Raw genomic sequence first — 18,574 nt, forward strand, 5'->3', positions numbered from 1 at the left:
TCAGTTCATTACACAGAGGTAGAAACAAAGAGTAATATGGACAGCCTGACCTGTGGGGGTGCAGTGGATAAAGGTAATGCAAACTGGAATGCTGAGGTCGCTGGTTTGAAACCTCAGGCTTGTCCAGTCAAGGCATTGACGAGAAGCAACTTCTACGAGTTAATGCTTCCCACTCCTCCAACCCTTTTATCTCTCTCTCCTCTCTCTAAAATCAATAAATAAAATCTTTAAATAAAACTATGGACAAAGGGAAGTATGGAATGTGGACTGTGCTCAACTAATCTGTCCAGCAGTGTGTGAGGAGAGGAGGATTAAGGATAACCCAGGAGATCTATCAAGGTGGGGAAGGAAGGAGTTATTGAACTGCTCTGCTTCAGGAGAGATGAGCACATCGGCTCTGAGAAGGGCATGCTCTTGGGGCTTTGCTCACTCAGTCTTTGATTCATCCTAGACACCGTTTAGTACTCTAAGGAAAATACTTCTTAAACCTTGGTCCTTCCAAACTAACTAGTAATAGTTAATCACATACTTATTAAGCATTTAACCATGTGTCTGGCACTGTGTTAATCCTTTAGAAGTAGTATTTCATTCAAATCATTACCACAATCCTACTATAGGGGAGAAATACCCTCTCCTGGAGGTGTATCACCACTGCCAGCTGCTTGAGGATGCCACTGCCCTGTCCCTTACCCCTAAAAGGGAGCTGGGAGCTAAGTGTTTAGTACCATTGCTTGAACTTATCTCCCACCTCCTCCAAGATTTGGTCAGGACGAATCCCATTATGTCTCTTATCTCTGTTTACTGCTCTTCCAGGCCACCAGGATACATGTCTGTGTCTGCACTCATGCACACACACAACCATCCTTAGCTGTTATTCTCACTGCATTCTTCACTGAAAAAAATAGACATCAAGAACTCCCTCATCTTTCCAACATCAGCTCTATACACCAACTTATACCTAAAGCTATACTCTCTACTTTCCCTTCTATGTAGTACAATGGATGATAGTGTCCCTGCTCCTATTAAACTCAAACTCCACATCCCACTTGCCTCTTCAAAAGCTTCACCTTCCATAATTACACTGCCAGCTCCTGCCTGCATCATATTTCTCCCTTTCATTGAATTATTCCCCTCAGCACTCCAACACTCCTTTGACCCCCACTCTCCAATAATCATGCCATCCCCCTGCTCCCATTCAGAGTAAAACTGTGAACACACCGTCTTCACTCGCTAGCCTCACCTTGACTGACATTGACATTGCCATTTGCTCTAATCTGAATTCTGTCCCTACACCTCCACCAAAACTGCTCAGGAAAATTACCAATAATTGATGGCCAAATCCTACAGACTCTTCACTAATGTCATGCTCCTCAACCACTCAGCAGCGTTTACACAGTTTACCCCTCCCTCCTTGAAACACTGTTCTCCTGGCTTCTTGTTACTGCGCTCTCCTGGTTCTTCCCCTTCCTCATTTCTTACCTGAACCCTACACATGCTGGACTGCCTCAGACTTCAGTTCTAGAAAACATTATCTTCTCTATCTCTATACTCTCCCTAGTTCTTTTCAAATATCCGTTAGGCAATGATGCCCAAATTTACATCTGTTCCAAAACTCTCCTGAATACCAGCCAGATTCCTTGTACAGCTACCTAACTGGTATATCTTGGATCTCAGATGTTAAACTAGTACCTCAAATTTATTATATCTAGAACATAGGTTTTGATAGAGTAGTTCTCCCCAGAAATCTGTCTCTCTCCTAATCTTTTCTATTTCAACAAATGATAACACCAAGAATTGAGTTGGACAAATTTCAAAATGAGGCTTTATAATGAATCCCTCCTCACAACCTTACTTCAACCCCTACATCTAAATCATAAGCAAGTCCTATTGGCCCTCCCTCCAAATTCATCCATTCTCCATTATGACACCCTACACTAACTGACCATTATATCATGCCTGACCCACTAAAATGACATCCTAATTGTCACTGCTTCTTCTTTCATCCACCTTCAATCTACTTTCCATACACATATCAACTAAAGTGATCTTGCTAAACTACATTATATTAAAGTCACTTTACCACCCCAAATCCTCCAATGGCTTTCCATTGCAATTCTAGCTACGTGATGAACACTCAACGTGCTTCTCAAAACTCCACATGATCTGGTCTCTTATCCCTCTTTAATCCCATCTTCTAGTAGTCTTCTTCTTTCTCCCTCTAGTCTCTCTCTTTTTTTTTTTTTAACAAACTTTATTTATTCATTTTAGAGAGAAGAGAGAGAGAGAGAGAGAGAGAGAGAAGGGGGAGGAGCAGGAAGCCCCAACTCCCATATGTGCCTTGACCAGGCAAGCCCAAGGTTTCGAACTGGCGACCTCAACGTTCTGGGTCAGCGCTTTATCCACTGCGCCACCACAGGTCAGGCTAGTCTGTTTCTTTAACTTGACAAAGCCAGGGACTCTTCTTTTTCTCTCTGCCTGAAATACTCTAAGCCTAAACATATGAAAGTAGCCCTCTGCGTTGACTGAATCCCCTTCATTCTTCAGGTCTCAATTCAAATATCATCTTCACAAGGACTTCCCAAACCATCCTATCTAAAATTACCTTCTCTGGGAGCTTACCACTTTATTTCTTCCCAAGTATTTATTATAATATGCAGTTACCCTACTTTCATGTTTATTTACTTGTTTTTTGCCTGTCAGCTTCCATAAGGCTGGCATCTTGTCTGTTTTGTTTACTACTGTATCCCCATTGCTTGGCACATAGGCACTGAATAGGTTTTTGTGAAATGAATGAATAGAGAAAGTAAATGGCTCTGTTCTTGGTCCACACACTTAACTACTGTACCGTATTACACCATGGTAAATGCTCAATCCAAGATGGGACAACTTGGATGTAAGTTTGTCCCTCATCCCTGAAAACATGGAAGGATGATTCAAAGGAGCCAGTTGTCCTGGGTCAAAAAAAGAGATGTCTATAGGGATACTGATAGGAATATGGGCTAAAACCAGTGAAGATGGCAATGCCTAACACAAAGCAAGAGGAAAACTTGCTGCTAAGACCCAACAGGCAGCTAGGCAGTGCCGGAGGACCCTCTGGGACTAGTCAGAATCAGGGAACCTGTTCCAGGCTTCAGGGCCCACAGATGTTGTAGCTGTAGGTAGCTGTGTAGCCAGTCACACACCCAACAGTCTACTGGACAGGCTGCCAGAGACTGGGCTGAATGAACTACTCCTACCTCTCTCTAGCTAGTGGTTAACTCTGTGGGATCACCAATTTCTTTGCCAATCTGATGGAAAGGGATGGGTCTTGTCCCCCAAAACAGAACATGGAGATATGCACATACTATAACAATTTTGGAAACCAGCTCTGCCCTTTAGGCTCTGTTCCCATTCCAGTACTTAGAGCCAGAAAGACACTGTGAAGTGAAATTGGAGGAGCACAGGATGAGGCTGAATTCAGAAGGAAGTCACCACCAAAAGCTGCCAGAGAGTGAACACCAACACCACTTTGTCAATGCCCTTGGGCTCCTGTTCAGACGGGTTCACCAGTGGTGATCAATGCTGAGAAGAAAGAGGACATGTCCAGCTTATCCTGGAGGCTATTCCAGGGCAGAGCCCTCAGAAACATTCCAAAGGAGAAAAGTAAAGTGTCAGGAATGAAGACAAATATTTCTGTTATGGCATGTCTACTTCAGATCATTTGGATGGCTCTGCTTTCTATCCTAAAAAGATGTGAACAACAAAGCAGTAACGCTCCTACTGATGATCTAGTCAGATATTGGAGAAATAACTTTCCATGGTATTAAAACCAACAAATAAAAGACTCCAAATTAATCCAGTTCCTAAATATTCCTAAACCAGAAAAATACAGGCTTTTTATCTAGAAAATAAGACTTAGCTTAGATGTGAGAAAAGAAGTTCTTAAGTACTTTGAGACACTGACGTATGTGTGTATATGTGTGCTTGGGGAATGGGGGGAGGTCGATAGGGTCACAACAATGAGATGTTTCTTAGATGGTTGTGAGAAAGGAAGCATCTTATAACCGGAGTCACCCCAGGTACAGGCTTATCTGGAGAGATGTAGGAAGATGCAGATCCTTCCTAGTTCAGGGTGACTGTAAGGACTAATATCTCCTTATTTTATCTATCATAATATAAAGTCAAATTTTCCAACTGTACAGACTACAAATATTGATCAACTTATGACCATTCAACTTTATGACCACAATCGCTAGCCACAACTGCTCCGCACCTGGCAGCACAAGCGTTGCCCAGCTGGGCTTACGACAATACGAACCAGCTTCCAGCAGCACTACCATCTCTGCTTGCACCATTTCAACTGTTATCCCAGACTCGGTACAGCAATTTGTGTTTTGTGTCTTGGATATTTTTCATCAAACCCCTCCCAAGATGTCTACCAAGAGGAAATTGTCTTTGCAAATATTAAACCAGTTGTACTGGTAATGCAGTGTTTTACTTAAACCTGACAAATGTAAAAATAAGAAACAAAATGGTGTAGAGATGATTAAAATGGCATAAAGTGAACAAAGAAAATTATGATATATAACAATAATGAGAGAAAATTATGATAAAATATGACTTAAAGATTTTTATAACATCATTTCATAGTACTGTACATATAGCCTACTCAACTTACGGCCAAATCGTGTTACGACCGGTCTGTCGGAACCAATTGTGATCGTAAGTCGAGCACTAGCTGTACACATATATGAACAGGCTGCTTTGTGGGGTTGTGAGTGCCACATGACTGAAGGCCCACATGGACAGGCTGAGTGGCTTCACTGTCCGGTATATCAAGGAAAAGGCTCAGGTAAGAGCTGGATCTCTAAGGCCCCTTTCTTCCTCATATCTAACTACAAAATATACAAGGACTCAGTAACACTAACCCCACTCAGTCCATGATTGATAACCAATACTTAATAGATATTAGAACAGGGGCAGCAAACTATCTCGAGGCTTTGTATACCTTATGGTGATTGCCTCAACTGCACAACTCTGCCAGTGTAGTAAGAAAACAGCCATAGACAATACATAACTGAATATACCTATGTTCCAATAAAACTTTTAATGAACACTGAAATTTGAATTTCACACAATTTTCATGAGTCGTGAAATATTATTTTTCTTTTTTTTCCCCCAACCATTAAAATGTTAAAAATGACTTAGCATGTAGGCCTTACAAAAACATGCAGCAGTCCCAATATGGCCCACAGGCCACAATTTGCTGGTTCCTGTATTAGAAACTGGTATTAATGCCAACCTTTCAAACTGCATAAGTCTAGCAGCCCCTGCAATCCCATGCCTCAACCTCCTTCTCCCTCACACAGAACTAAGAGAGCAGAGAAAATCTGGTAATTCAAGGCAAATAATAGAAAAAGAGATGATGACTTGCCCCAAGCTGAATAATCCAAACTGATTATTAAAAAACTAGGTGCCTGACCTGTGGTGGCACAGTGGATAAAGCATTGACAACGGAATGCTGAGGTCACTGGTTTGAAACCCCACGTTTGCCTGGTCAGGGGACCTACAAGAAGGAACTATGAGTTGATGCTTCCCACTCCTCACCCCCTGCTTCTCTCTCTCTTCTCTCTATAATCAATAAATAAAATCTAAAAATTAATAATAATAAGGTAATCTCTTACTATTAGAGAACTGTTATACTGTAAGAGTCTGTTTTAATTTAATATGGACTAACAAGAGGAAAAGTTAATCTGAATTAAAGACTTTAAAATACAATTTTATTGTTCACCAAGGAAGTATTACTGCAAAGCAGAAGGCCTTAACAGGCCTGTTTTAATGAACAGATGACTCATCTGTAATCAGCACATTAATTGTTGGGATTCAAATGGATGCTCTTAAAGTACCGTGAAAAATAGCTTCAATAGGTTAAGCATTCCCCCTACAGCCTTTTTTAAAGCATCAATTTGTTTTGCACACTATTTCTTTCTAAAGACCATAGAAGTAAACTTACATAAAACCCTGGGAGATTTATCACCAATTCTAGGCTATTAAATTTCAATTTTTTAAACTCACATGAATTTGCGTGAGAAACACTGTACTGTCTTTACTTTCGGTATTACAAAATTAGTGCTGGCTCCCAATCCCTAGAGTTGACACACTACCTTTTGCCCTTTTTCGATCCTTTCAAAGTATTTCGAAACTTGTCTTCATCTTTGAGTTTCACTTCTCTTGCCCCAGTCTGGAGATTCAGTCGCACATGGGATCCTGCAGGAACAGCCTGACCTAAAAGCCAAAAAAGAGAGAAGGCTCATGAGGTATACAGTCCTCAGAGGGACACTGATGGGATGGCTGGCTGACAGGTTAATAGAATTTACTAGTTCATGAATACCAGGCTCTGTAGTATCCAGTTACTGGATCCATCCATCTCTCCTCCCTTCCTTCCTCCTTCTCTCTCTCCACATCTCTCTTTCTCCCTCTCTCTCCCTCTCTCTCCCTCCCTCCCTCCCTCTCTCTTTCTCTCTCTCTCTCTCTCTCTCACACACACACACACACACACACACACACTAACAACAACAATCACAATTCTCCTTTTGCAAATCCACCTAGATAAGGGCTGAGGCAAGGTGGCAAAGAATATCTGCACTGTAATCCAGACACTAATGTCCCCCAGTTAGAACCTGCATACTTAAGTCATTCGGTTATCTTTAAATTGAGCTATAATAATGGTAAATACCTACTTACCCTTCAGGACAGGACTATATTACTGCCTCCTCCGCTACATCCCTTGTGCCCTTCCCCTGACAGAACCCCAGACAGCTTGCCGTTCCAGCAAGTTTACACCTCACCACCCTCATCAATTTAATCAGTTTGCTCTATGAGCCTCTCTCCTTCCTGAGCACAGGGACTATATCTCCTTTTTTATTTCCCTAGCCTCTAGGCCAGAGCTCAACACACAAAATTTGTGGCACTTAATGTTTATGAGAAGGAAGAATCAAAAGACTGAAAGGCAGGAGGACACAGCAATCCAAGGAGGCAAGGACTGGAACCAAGAAAGCAAACACCTACGCCCCTCTACATCAGAAGAGTTGATCCACTAGCTGAATAAACAAGTGTTATGAATGAATGGGCTACTCAGACATACTGTAGACATTTGTAGCTACCCAAGGTTAGCTAAAAGGCAATTTGCAAGATCACATACTACAAATACAATGTTACTCTTATTCATTCATGCAACTAATATTCACCAAGCAACTACTATACACCAGGCCACTGTGGTAGATAGGTTCTAGGAATACAATGGACTAACACTGACGGCTGCAGAAGCACATAGCACAAGTTCTCTCAGTATGGTCACGTAAACCCTGAGTATAAAAGGGTAACTATATAGCATGAATCCAAGTTTTCTCAATTCTGGCAGGAACATAGTAAACTCCAAGTTCTATCAACCACCTTACTTCCATCACAGAACCAAGGAACCCACTTCAGCAAGGAGTTCTTGTACTTTTGGCTAAAAAATAAATGGGAACTTAAGTACCTGAGCATATGTGCATAATAACCTCCTTCTAACCTCAAACGTATCCCAAATGCTTCAAGGATAAAAAAATATGTTCAGGTAGAGTTGGGAAACCTTTCTCGGGGGGTGCTTCCAGAATAAGGTTAAGTTTGGGGATTAAGTAAAGCAAAAAGTAAGAGCCAGAATGGGAAACAAGGGATCCCAAATAGATGGAGCCCTGCATGCAAATGCTCACAGAGACTGGCAGGCTGCATGCAGGAGCATAGAGCAGAAGAAGCTGAAAGAACAGCAAGGGCTGTGGAAGCTGCTGACTTGGTGAGCCATCAGATAGCCCAGGTTAAGGTAGAAAAATAGAGCCAAATGTCTAAGGAAGTTTATTGTGGGAGAAGATGAAGCCACATACTAACAAGAACAGCATCTATCTCATTCCTACAACCATGGGGAGAGGTATCTTCTTCAGTCTTAATCTCTTCTCTGAACATGTAAAGAGGAAAGGTTATTTCACCTGGAGAGATCCCAAACTGATAAAACACAGCTGGCTGAATGCTAAGCAGGTCATCATTCATATTTCTCTACTTTGCCACCCCCTACTCCATACCCAATCTATCTCCAAAACTTGGTGATTTCTTCCGGCTATACATAGCATTCTTCTCTTGAATTCATACCCTTTTCTCTGTCCTCTCCATCTTGCTCTTGTCCAAACCATCATCATCTCCCTTGTGGACACTGCCAGAGCCTTCCAACTGACCTCCTCTATCTCTCACCTCCAATCCACGTGTTCTTTACAAAAACTGATTTTCTTTTTCAAAATACAAATCTGACTACATCATTCCCTTGCTTCAAACCTTTTAATGGCCTCCTACTGTTCTCAGAATAAAGATGAAAGTCATCAAGCTGGTCAATGAGCCCCTTTAAATATCTAGCCCTTGCCTACCCCCTTCAGGCTTATGTATAAATCACTCCCCATGCTCTAGGACATATTGACCTTTTTCCATTCCATGAAAGAACCATGCTTCCTCCTACCAGGGGGCCATTCCACTCCTGCTCCCTTTGTCCAGAACGCTCTTTCCAACCCCAACATCCATCTCCTTCTCTTTTCAATCCCAACTAAGAGTTGCTTCCTCTGAGAGCATCCTCTATGTCTCCAGACCAGACCCAGCTGCCCCTTAAAGGCTTTAACAGCACCATGGCTCTTCTTTTTTTATATAGCACTTTACCTCATTTTAGTTTATTTATCTAGTTAATATAAATGCTCACCATTTAATCCTCAGAGCCTGTAACAAAGCATGTAATTATTTGTTGAGTGAAAAATAAAATGTGAAGGAGAGAAAATCCTAACTGATGCAGAGGTATGTGGAAAGAACAACAAAGGATTTTCACTAAGACAAGTGGATTCATAATAATCAGTAGTCATGTTAATAGTTATTTTTAGGCCCCGGCTGGTTGTCTCAGTGGATAGAGTGTCAGCCTGGCGTATGGACATCCCAGGTTCGATTTCTAGTCAGGGCACACAAGAGAGGTGACCATCGGTTTCTCTCCCCTTCCCTCTTCCCGTTCTCTCTCCTCCTTCTTTCTCTCTTCTCCTCCCACAGCCAGTGGCTCAATTGGTTCAAGTGTCAGCCCCAGGTGCTGAGGATAGCTCAGTTGGATTCAAGCATTAGCCCCAGACAGAGGTTGCCGGGTAGATCCCAGTCAGGATGTATGCAGGAATCTAATTATATCCCCTCCCCTCAAAAAAAATTTTTAATAGTTATTTTTAGTAGTACTAGTACTTATACTACTGCTATTAATAATAAATTATTAATAATGAGTAAATCTTGAATTTTTAGACTTTTGGTCTAAATTAGAAAGGAAAAAAAGAAAAAATTACATGACTTTATAAGTTTCAAAACGTAACACATTATACCAAGCTAAGCTGGCCAAGAAAGAGACTAGGATATTATGTGAATCAATTTATTTCATTTGGGGAAACTCCAAAATTACTCCCTTCACATAAGCCACCACAGGGGGCAAGAGCAATCACAATAGCATTAACTAAAAATACAGGTTACGTTCATTTAAAATACATGAAACCAGCCACAGTAGCAACAGTGGCAGAGGCAGCAGAAAATACAGTATTTTAAATGTTTCCACCCCACTGGGAAAAAGGCCAAGTTAGAGAGAGAGTGTGATCTGACCTGCATCTTTCTAGGGCCTCTGTGAAGGGACCACAACAGTAGGGAAGACCTATGCAGAGGCAAAAAGCCACAAAATACATTCAAGTAAAGAGTTAGGGATTGAGGGGGGTGGGGGACAGAGAGAATGGGAAAAGGCAGAAAATAAGATGGGGACCCAGAAAATCAAAGAGGCCTGCAAAGCCAACAATATCTGTTTCCTCCCCTGGCTCTCTGGGGACAGACACCAGACTGAGGAAACTCTGACTATAATAAGTAGAAGCCTTGTCCAAATTAAGTAAGACTACATCATACTTGAGTTTTGACTTCCACTGAGACTTTCTGTCACCAATTTCAATCACAGGCCAAGACCCAGGTAGCACACCTGCTCTCCCCAGGCAGGGCACAGGGAGAATATGTGGTAGGCTGTATTACATACTGTCATCAGTTTTTGTCCTCCCTGCCTGTATTCACACCCTTTGCCATGCAGCCCATCTTATACAGTAAGAGTAAGATTTAAGTGGAGAGTGGACTTTCCTATCTCTTGACTTTGGACTTGGCCTGTGATATGCCTTAGCCAGTGGGATGGTAGCAAATGTGCCACCAAGATTTGAAATATGCCTGTGTGGTTTTGGCTCGTCTCTTGTAATTCTGTCATCACCATGAGATGACCATGCTCCACTAGTATTCCAGTCCAAGAAGGATGAGAGAGACCCATGGAGCTGACCTAGATCCTAACTGCAGATTGGAGCTAAGCCCAGCTATGGTCAGCTAAGTATCGTTTGTATACATGTATATAATTATATGTATACAAATATAGCAAGTACAGGTACAGAAATATGAGCAACAATAAAAGCATGGATTTCTTTTAACTTTTTATTTGGAAACACCTTTAACTTTACATAAAAGTTGCAAAAATAGTACAAAGTTTCCATATACTATTAGCATAGCCTTTCCAAATATTAATATCTTACACAGTCATAGATAATTATTAGAACTGGGAAATTAACAGTACCATTTACCAAACTATAAAAATCTTTTATGGCCCTGGCCGGTTGGCTCAGCGGTAGAGCGTCGGCCTGGCGTGCAGGGGACCCGGGTTCGATTCCCGGCCAGGGCACATAGGAGAAGCGCCCATTTGCTTCTCAACCCCCCCCCCTCCTTCCTCTCTGTCTCTCTCTTCCCCTCCCGCAGCCGAGGCTCCATTGGAGCAAGGATGGCCCGGGTGCTGGGGATGGCTCCTTGGCCTCTGCCCCAGGCGCTAGAGTGGCTCTGGTCACGGCAGAGTGACGCCCCGGAGGGGCAGAGCATCGCCCCCTGGTGGGCAGAGCGTCGCCCCCTGGTGGGCGTGCTGGGTGGATCCCGGTCGGGCGCATGCGGGAGTCTGTCTGTCTCTCCCCGTTTCCAGCTTCAGGAAAAAGAAAAAAAAAAAGAAAGAAAGAAAGAAAAAATATTTTACAAGTCATATCAGTGTTTTCATTAATGTCCTTTATGGTTCCAGGATCCCATCGGGCCTTTGGTTATTTCTCTCTAGTGTTCTATAGTCTGCAACAATCCCTCAGCCTTCTCCTGTCTTTTATAACTATGATACCAGAGGAATATTGATCAGTTATTCAGGACTACCTCAGATTTTCTCATGATTAAACTAAGGTCACACATCCTTGACAAAAGCACCACAGAAAAGATGCAATGGTGTTTTCAGTGCATGATGTCACAAGGTTTGTGTTGTCAATATGTCTTCTTACTGGCCCTGGCTGGCTGGCTCAGTGGTAGAGCGTCGGCCTGGCGTGTAGAGGTCCTGGGTTCGATTCCCGGCCAGGGCACACAGGAGAAGCGCCCATTTGCTTCTCCACCCCTCCCCCTCTCCTTCCTCTCTGTCTCTCTCTTCCCCTCCCGCAGCCGAGGCTCCATTGGAGCAAAGATGGCCCGGGCGCTGGGGAGAGTGGCTCTGGTCGCAACAAAGCGTCGCCCCTGGTGGGCATTGCCGGGTGGATCCCGGTTGGGCGCATGTGGGAGTCTGTCTCTCCCCGCTTCCAGCTTCAGGAAAAAAAATATATATATGTCTTCTTACTATTGATACTGGCCTTGATCAACTAAAAAAAGTAATCTCTATTGAGTTTTTCCACTGTAGCAAACCAAAATAATGGCAAACTACCAAACTGTGGAAAATAGTTTGGCAAGTCTCAAAAAGTTACACATAGAATTACCATGTGAACCCAGCAATTCGACACCTAGATATATACCCGAGAAAATTAAAAACATATATTCACACATAAACTTGCACATTAATTCTCATTACAGCATTATTTATAATAGCCAAAATGTGAAAACAGTCCAACTGTCCATTAACTGATAAAAAATAAACAAAATGTGGTATAGCCATAAGGTAAAATAGTATTTGGCCATTAAAAGGAATGAAATATTGATATATACTACAACATGGACGAACCTTGACTATATTATGCCAAATGAAAAAAGCCAGATATAAAATGTCACATATCATATGATTCCATTTAAATAAAATGTCCCAGGAATAGACAAATCGAGACACACAATACATTAGTGGGTGTCAGGGGTTGGGGGAAGGAGAAATGGGGAATCATCACTAATGGGCATGAGGTTTATTTTTGTAGGTGATGAAAATGTTCTAGAATTAGATAGTATTGATGGTTGTACAATATTGTACATATACTAAAAACCACTGAATTATTACAAAATTAATGGGAAATATTTTGAGATTATACTAATTTCTTTTTTTCTCCTCAAACCACACCGTTAGGGGAATCCTTCTGCAACAATCACCATTGTGGTGATGATCTAATGACAATTTTCAACTTCCCTCCTTCCCCACACATTAACTGAAATTTCACTGGAAGGAAAAACTGTCACTCTTCCATCTATTTATTTATTTACTTACACTAGTATAGACTCACAGATATTTTATTCTATAAATTATAATCCAATACTATCATTATTTTGTTGCTCAAATAGTTTCATCTTGGCAATTAGGAGTTCTTCACATTGGCTCTCATGTTCCTTTAACAAGTCCCTTCCCCCCATCATTTTCTTTTTACAGCTATTTTCTTACTTTGTTTTCATATGATTTCTGAGTTCATCTTGTACTTTCCTTACCTCAGCCCTGGTATCAACTATTTCTCAAAGAACCAACTGTCACTGGCTTGAAGTGCAAGGTCTCTGGCTTGAGCAAGGGGTCACTGGCTCTGCTGGAGTGCCCTGGTCAAGGCACATATGAGAAAGCAATCAACAAATAACTAAAGTCCCGCAACTATGAGTTGATGCTTCTCATCTCTCTCTTCTTGTCTGTCCTAGTCTCTCTCTCTCTCTCTCACTAAAAAAAAAAAAAAAAGTGTGTAACATACTTATACATATATGCATTTATACACATATATACTTCTATATTTGTCTGTATATCTATTAACAACTAAGTTTATACTTCTATCTCATATTCCAATATAACACCAGAGTTCATTTGTCTTTCCCCTTTCCTTATTTGTAACTTCTTTCTCCAACAGTGAGAAATCTGGCTCTTATTATCTGCAATGTATTTGTTGATCAATTCTAGTATATATATAAACTGGTTTCAAAATTGCTAACCCATACCCCTGACAAACACATCTGCCAACCTAGATTACAGCATTTATGTGGGGTTTTGTGGTTTTTTTTGGTCTTTGGTTTTATAGCACCTGTCTTTAGTTTTATAGTATCTAGTCAGGATATCATTTCACAAAGTCACTTAGGCTAGTTCTTTTCTTCCCTACCTCCTTCAGTATGATTGTTATTAATTTGTAATAATTGGTTCATTTGTTAGTGTCTGTATTCATTTTGTGGTTCCCACTCCTCTACATCTTGGTTGGCTTAATTGCTTATTTGGGAGGCATCTGAAGGGTATATGAACTATTACTACAGTTCTAAGAGTTAGCAATACAAAAAGAAATTACTATTGTTTTAAGCCAAGTTTTTTTTTTTTTTTACTTTTTTTTATTTATTCATTTTAGAGAGGTGGGGGGAGGGAGGAAGGAGCAGGAAGCATCAACTCCCAAATGTGCCTTGACCAGGCAAGCCCATGGTTTCGAACCAGTGACCTCAGTGCTCCAGGTTGACGCCTTATCCACTGTGCTACCACAGGTCAGGCTTTAAACCAACTTTTGAGGTGGTTTGTTTATTACAGCAATTCATTCTAATAGTCCTGAAACAAGGAAGTTCAAAGTGTCCAACATACAAAACAGTCCCTTTTTCTGAAAGTATATAGTTTCTGTATCTTTTTAGTGTTAAAATGTCCTTTTATAAAATGAGATAATGATGTTGATGGATGATAGTGGGCTGTTTCTGTGTTAAGGCCCTTAACACAGTGAAGTAAAAACTGTTGGCCTCAGGTCCTCAAATTTTTCTTTTTAAAGTCCTGGTCCATAAAACACCATAGTCTGAACCATCCATCTAGGGACATTTGAAAATTATTCCCATTGTACGCTTTACCTGAGTGATTTTATGGCATATAAATTTTATCTCAATAAAGTTGTTTTAAAAAATCATTTCTGGGCCCTTGCTGGTTGGCTCAGCGGTAGAGCATCGGCCGGTGTGTAGAAGTTCTGGGTTCGATTCCCGGTGAGAGCACACAGGAGAAGTGGCCATCTGCTTCTCCAATCTTCACCCTTCTTCCCCTCTTCCCCTCCCCTCCCCTCCCCTCCCCTCTCTCTCTCCCCTTTCCTCCCTCCTGCAGCAATGGCTCATTCGAGCAGATTGGCCCAGGGAGCTGAGGATGGCACCATGGGCTTGCCTCAGGCACTAAAACAGCTTGGCTACCTAGCAATGGAGCAACGGTCCCAAATGGGCAGAGCATCACCCCATAGGGGGCCTGCCTAGTGGATCCCAGTCAGGGCGTGTGTGGGACTCTGTCTCTCTGCCTCCCACCTCTCACTTAATAATAATAATAAATCATTTCTGCCCTGGCTGGTTGCTCAGTGGATAGAGCATCATTCCAGTGTATGGACGTCCTGGGTTCAATTCCTGGTCAGGGCACTCAAGAGGAGCGACCATCTACTTCTTTCCCGTCCCTTCTCCCTCTTCTCTCCCTCTTCCCCTCCCAAAACCAGTGGCTTGATTGGTTCAAGCATCAACCGCAGTCACTGGGAATAGCTCAGTTGGTCCGAGTGTCAGTACTCAGGTACTAAAAATAGCTTGGTTTTGAGCATGGCCCCAGATGAATCCCAGTCGAGGTACTTGCAGGAGTCTGTCTCAAAAAAAAAAAAAAAAAGTGTGTGTGTGTATTATATATCACTTCTTTGGATAAAGATCCTTTTGGATCCTGAAACAGCAATTACAAGATGTAGTTCAAGGTAACAGCAAGTATCTCTAGGGGCCAGGATAGTGAGCTAAGCTCAAAGCCTAAACAGCCACACAAGGACAGTTCTGGGCAGGCAGAGTAGGAAGAAAATGGGCCTAGAAAGGCTGAAGCCATGAAGCACCTGTGTAAGAGGAAGTCTGGTAGAAGGGCAGGTAAGAAATAGTGATCCCAGAAGTGAAGAGCACACACAAATGCTCATTAGAGGGAGGCAAATATGAGATAAGTGAGGAGGGCCATCTATAAGACAACAGAGAGTGATAAGGGCGAAGAAAAATGACCCCTCCAAAGCATTCAAATTTTAAAATACTGTATAAAAGCCAAACAAAACATATCCATAAATGAAATTCAGCCCACAGCCAATTTGTGACTGCTGGTCAAATTTTACCTACTGGCAAATTTTGCCTAAGTTTTTGTCCCAATTCATCCCAATCCCCAGTGATTAAAAACTTGTCTCTCCAAGACACACAGTGGCAGCGTCCTCCTCGGTTAGCACCCACAGTGAGACTGCTGTGCACCCTGACTGCCCTGCTTCAGTGGAGAGAGGGCCAACTGAGATGAATGCCAGTATTCTCATTTTTGCCTTGGCATCAGATGCCTCAGTAGTTACATGGCTTTGGGAGGGAGGGATGCATGGGGTGCCTCTGTAGGTTCCTGCCTGGAAACCTCCTCCCCTCCAGGGACATCCAGGCTCTTTCAAGACATACCTGGACACAATGACAGAAAATCAAGGGCTGATCTGGCCAAGCAACCATGAGCCCTGAAACTCTGCTATCCATTCAGCTCTGTCTTCCAGTGCTGGGTGAACTTAGCCAAATTTCTTTTTCTGTCTGAATCTTTAGGCCCTTCTGTGTCAAACGAAAAGACTATTGTGCCTGCTTTCCCTAATGTATTAGACTGTTGTGAAGAAAATAAGGAAACAGTTGTGTCAGTGCTCAGAAGACATTAAAAGTGCTTCAGGAAAAACAGCTCCAGAAAGGTAAATGTCAACCAGGATGAAATAGACATTTTATTTATCAAGTACTGTAGGTATATGTTAGCAAGAATAAAAATTCCCAATTATGCCTGACCAGGCGGCGGCGCAGTGGATGGGGCATTGGACTGGGACATGGAGGACCTCAGGATCACCAGCTTGAGCCCAAGGTCACTGCCTTGAGCAAGGGCTATAACCCCCCCCCTCCCCGGTCAGGGCACAAGTGGGAGAGCAATCAATGAACAACTAGGGTACTGCAACGAGGAACTGATGCTTCTCGTCTCTCCCCCTTCCTGCCTGTTCCTCTCTCTGTCAATGTCACACACAAAAAAAAAATTCCCAATTATGCTGAGTTTGTGAATGGCAGGGACCAATTCCTTGTGATCACAGCTCAGGCTCAATATCCGGCACACAGTAGGCCTCCAGAAACATCAACTTGCATGCCAGGCCCCTGCCCACACTCCTCAGACCAGAAGAAATAGATGGAATATGGAATAGGAACCAATGCCATCACCTCACCAGGGGCCTCTACATTCCTAACCAGGGCTAGTCAGAGCTGAGACTTTACAAGCCTGGTTACCATGACTACCACAGCCCTTTCTGCCTGCATTTTTATTCAATATCCCAAAACAAGTCCTGGCAAGATCCCTGCTTCACACAAATGAGCATCTATACTGTCTCCAAGGAACTGAATCAGTGATTTTTTTTCAAAAATGTGCAAAAACCTCTCTAGGGTGCTGAACTCTGAACTAATGCTTACTATTATCATTTTGTTGAAGAAAAACACAAATGGAGATCTTTTTTAAAACAGCAAAACCAGTCTACTAGATTACAGTTGTATATTTGCATTTTCTAAAAGGACTAAGCAATGACAAAATAAGAAAAAAAATATTAAAATGTTCTCCATACTGACTTTTCACTCTTGAGTCACAGAATCTACAATCTGGGCAAGTCCTTAGCAGAGTTCTCCTTAATGGCTTCCAAGCAAGAGTGGAAATCTCTCACCTGCATTAAAGCCCCTCAGAACAAAAGACTCCACAGTCTTTACTTAGGGATAGCTAGCCTGACAGTGCCCACCACCCTCCAGAACAACCCTCCAAAATCTGATCCGTTGTGACCTAGCCAATGTCTCCTTCCCAGGCCTCAAGGACAAACAGCTGGTCACCAACCTCTATATACCAATTCACAAGAGCAGTGCTCTTAAGAAAAAGAACTAGCAATGCTACTTAGAACATTTCCTGTGTTACAGACAAAGAGATACTCCGTGAACAACCATCAAGATCAATGCTCAAAATAATCCTATGCAGGACACACAATAAGGCTCTTTCCATAACTAGCTGGTCAACAAGCATCCACTGAGGATTAGGGAAGAGTATGCTCTTTTCTAGGCATTCCTTCTAACACCCACAGCTGACGGCACACCCACTGAGGGAGGGCTACTTGCTGCACTGAACACTGGGAAGAATACCACATGAACAAGACCAGCTGCTCCCACTGAGGAGTACAAAGTAAAGGAGGGAAAGGGTAACAACATTTAGAATTCTGAATACAGAGAACATCTTTCAGGCAAGCAAAGAAGTAGGAATATTCAGGGGATAATAAGTAACTCCATTTGAACCATTTGAAGCTCAGCATATAAAACAGAGAGACAAGAAGCAGGAAGGCCAGCTAAAAAGCTATTATACTTGACCTAGTCAGACATATATAAAGCCCAAACCAGGGGAAATGGGTCAAGAATGAGAAGAATGAGATAGTTATAAGGGATGATAGGATTTTGACCAGAAAAACTAGAAATACTATCATGTTCCTGTCAGTAAAGCACCAGACCTTTAAGCATGTGCAGTGACTCCTCCCATCAGCCCAGGGGACCTGTCAGAGCTCCAAATTTTAATAAAATCAGAGATGGAGTAAAAGAGAACAGACAGAAAGGCTACTTCCACTCAGAGATCTAAAATGGGCATCCCACATCTGTTTCCTAGCCCACTGATTGCCTGTTTCCTTTCTCTCTCTACCCTCAAAGTACTCCATGTCCATCTTCAGCTTAGAAGACCCAGTAAGGCTAATAGGTACAGCACAGCCCCTTAATCAGAGCACTTGGGCCTTTACATCCCTGCTGGGGATCTGGTTTCCTATAACCTTGTTGACTGCTGTGATCTACTAATTCCTATCATTTCTTTTCTTTATTATTATTTAATTTCAGAAGATATATTCCCTACTTACCACATACTCCTTCATCCCTAAAAAATCTTGAATATATTCGGACTTCAATCTATTTTCAATGTGTATGTGTACGTGTACATGTATGTGTTAGGGGTGAGGAGACTGAGAAATGGCTCAATAAAATTATTATTTTTTATTTTATTTATTCATTTTTAGAGAGGACAGAGAGAGGGAGAGAGAGAGACAGAGAGGGAGAGAGAGGAGAGAGAGAAGGGGGGAGGAGCTGGAAGCATCAACTCCCATATGTGCCTTGACCAGGCAAGCCCAGGGTTTTGAACCGGCAACCTCAGCATTTCCAGGTCGACGCTTTATCCACTGTGCCACCACAGGTCAGGCCAGCTCAATAAAATTAGAAGAGAAAGGGAGTCACCAAG

At 42.2% G+C, this 18,574-nt stretch overlaps 1 protein-coding gene across 6 annotated transcripts in view; it reads right to left on the minus strand.

The window, feature by feature from the left end:
- The window catches only part of SIL1 (SIL1 nucleotide exchange factor), a 276,662-nt gene that overhangs the window by 103,700 nt on the left and 154,388 nt on the right, over positions 1 to 18,574 (minus strand). For all 6 annotated transcript variants that reach the window (XM_066272611.1, XM_066272615.1, XM_066272612.1 and 3 more), the window contains one exon: positions 6,144 to 6,264. In XM_066272611.1, coding sequence (XP_066128708.1) covers positions 6,144 to 6,264 — 121 coding nt within the window. The remainder of the gene's footprint in view (positions 1 to 6,143; positions 6,265 to 18,574) is intronic.

The sequence above is a fragment of the Saccopteryx bilineata genome, chromosome 4 (genome assembly GCF_036850765.1).
Source record: "Saccopteryx bilineata isolate mSacBil1 chromosome 4, mSacBil1_pri_phased_curated, whole genome shotgun sequence".
NCBI lineage: Eukaryota > Metazoa > Chordata > Mammalia > Chiroptera > Emballonuridae > Saccopteryx > Saccopteryx bilineata.